Source organism: Pteropus alecto, unplaced genomic scaffold, assembly GCF_000325575.1.
Source record: "Pteropus alecto unplaced genomic scaffold, ASM32557v1 scaffold53, whole genome shotgun sequence".
NCBI lineage: Eukaryota > Metazoa > Chordata > Mammalia > Chiroptera > Pteropodidae > Pteropus > Pteropus alecto.
The window spans coordinates 2045809-2048544 of NW_006434366.1; the positions used below are offsets into that span (position 1 = coordinate 2045809).

General features: G+C 34.4%; 1 protein-coding gene across 4 annotated transcripts in view; it reads right to left on the reverse strand.

Moving 5' to 3' along the window:
• DCAF1 (DDB1 and CUL4 associated factor 1) overlaps positions 1-2736 on the reverse strand; it is a 63970-nt gene that overhangs the window by 25517 nt on the left and 35717 nt on the right. For all 4 annotated transcript variants that reach the window (XM_006909146.3, XM_015587180.2, XM_025044859.1 and 1 more), the window contains exon 13: positions 558-682. In XM_006909146.3, the coding sequence (XP_006909208.1) occupies positions 558-682 (125 nt within the window). The remainder of the gene's footprint in view (positions 1-557; positions 683-2736) is intronic.

The window sequence follows — 2736 nt, forward strand, 5'->3', positions numbered from 1 at the left end:
AACAAGTGGCTGTGCCTTTGGCTTTCTCCTCACAGTGGTGCACCGAAGGACCCTCAGCCAGTCAGGCTGCTTTCCATGCTCACCTTAGCAGCAGCCCTCATCAGCAATGCTCTTAATAAGTGTATTTTCAAACAGAATATATTTTCCTTTTGTTTTTGTGTATGAGTTTCTATCCATTCTGAGAGGCTTGCCAATTACTGATTTTATTAAGGCTTAAATTACAAAGTTGCTTAAGTTATTTTTTACTGTCTGCCCCAACCATTTTTCCTATAAGCCCTATTTTTAGCGCAAGACTCTGCAGAGTAAAAGGTTTTCAGGAATACACATGTACCATCATAGGAGAAATGTTCGTACCACTATGAAAACCTGAGACCACTAGCACAACTCCCTTACATGAAGCTGTCTGCCATAACTTAGAAGAGACAGAAAAGGCACCCTCCTCTACCAATTTCTGTTCTAAGACTGCGAAATTAGGTCAGGTAAGTAACCACAACCAGAACAGCAAAGGAAAACAAATCCTGACCAAGCAATAACAAAAATGGCAAGGTACAACCTACCTACAGTGGAGATGGTGGAGCCAGCCTCATCCAGCACATCTACTGATTCCGCCAACTGGAGCTGGATTTTTGGCACAACAGTAAGAATAGCCAGGACATCCAAAGCAAAGCGCACAGTGTCATTCCTAGACAGGAAGAAGAATTAGTCAAAAGGAAATAGGATATAGCCACAAGAAACAACATAGTTAAAAAAAAAGGGGGGGTGCAGACAGACAGACAATGGATCAGAACTACTACCTGTATGGCTCTATAACATGAAGATTTGTAAGTTACCATGACATTACTTTCAAAAAACATGGGGATGAAATTTTCACCTATCAAACTGTAAAGATTGAAAACAAAAGATAATCCTCAATGCTGTTACGGATGTATAGAGACGAACGCTCTCAAACTTTCGGTGGCGGGGGGAAATTAGGACACTTTTTAAAGAAAATAATCTGGAAATATGAAATAAGATTCTTAAAATGTTCATAACCTTTGGCCCTGGAATTTCACCTCTTTGACTCTGTCCTAAGGAAATAATCAAGTACAAACAAGTATTTATGTATTTAAATGTCCATTATCACATTTTAAATAGCAAAGTAGAAAATCTACATAGACAACAGAAACACATGTTAAGTATGACACACTCATACGATCAACTACTCTGTAGCTACTGATAACTTTTCAAAGAAATGTTAAAGGGAAAAGACTCAAAATACAACATTAATGAAACAGAAAACATAAGATACAAAATTTCAAATGTGATAATACCAAGTATTGGCAAGAAGGTAAAAAAATGAAAACTCCCATATACTGCTGCTGGGAGAAGAAAATGGTGTGATTATTTTCCAATCAATTTGGCAACATCCAATAAAGATGAAATGCAGACACTCTACAACCCAGGATGTACGCATACCCTTTAGAGACTTGTAAAAGGAGGTTCATAGTACCACTCATTTGATAGCAAAAAAGCAAACAAAAGCCCCCACATACATGTCCATCAACAGGAGAATAAACTGCAGACAGAAATATAAGAGTTCAAATAAATATCGATACGTATAAATCTCAAAAACATAAGCATGAAAAAAGCTGCAAAAGATGTATACGGATATTCATATAACTTAAAAACATACAAAAAAGAGTACTATATTGTTTATGCACACACACAAATGTGAAGTATAAAAACATGAACGAAGAGAAAGCACTCCAAATTGTGAAGACTGGTCACTCTGGAGAAACAGAACATAGAAACTGAGAAAGAAGTAAATACAGCAACATGCCACCCTGGGTATGGAGTGGTTGTTATGTTATTCTCTATACCTTTCTATATTTTGAAATATTTCAAAAAAGATGAATTTGATTAAATATTATCTCAATTATATATATTTACACATATTATAGAAAAAATGTGAAGAAATTAACAGTGGCTAAGAATAATTTCCTCTTTATAAGGTTTTATATATTCTAAGCAAAAACAAGTATTTAATTCTATTTTTAAAAATAAATTTATATCCAAACATATTTATATTTTCTTAATAACCCAAATACGGATTTACCAATCCAAAAATGTATTTATAACCATCGTTATAATTGAGCTTTCATCATCTTTTAAACAAAGTTCTCCAAGTAAACACAACAACCTTCTTTAATGCTCTAGAACAGCAGTTCTCAAAGTGCGGTTAGGGAACCCTTGGGGGTCTCTGAGACTTCTTTCAGAAGGTCCTACAATATAAAAACTTTTCATAATACTGTTATTTTCTTTTCTCATTCTATCTCATGAGTATATAATGGAGTTTTCCAGTGGCTATACCATGTTACGTCACAAAACACTGAACACAGAAGTAGATGAGATATTAAGCCAGACATTTTAAAAACTTGCTAAAACCTGGTTTTATTTAGAAAACTTTTCATAAAAAATGCTAACATGCAATGGAGTCATATTATTTTTAAAGAAATTCATAAATATTTTCACATTTTCTCAGTTTTAATTTCTAACATGGTAAATATTAATAGATATAACACAAAACCAAAAGCTCTTTGGAGTTCTCAGTCATTTTTAATATGATAAAGTGGTCCTGAGACCAAAAAGTTTGAAAATGGCTGCTCCAAAAATATCCCCCTAGATTTAATATCCTGGGACTTAGCAAACAAGCTACAGACACCATAAATAAGCCTCTCATCTTCATGGCAGTAGGCA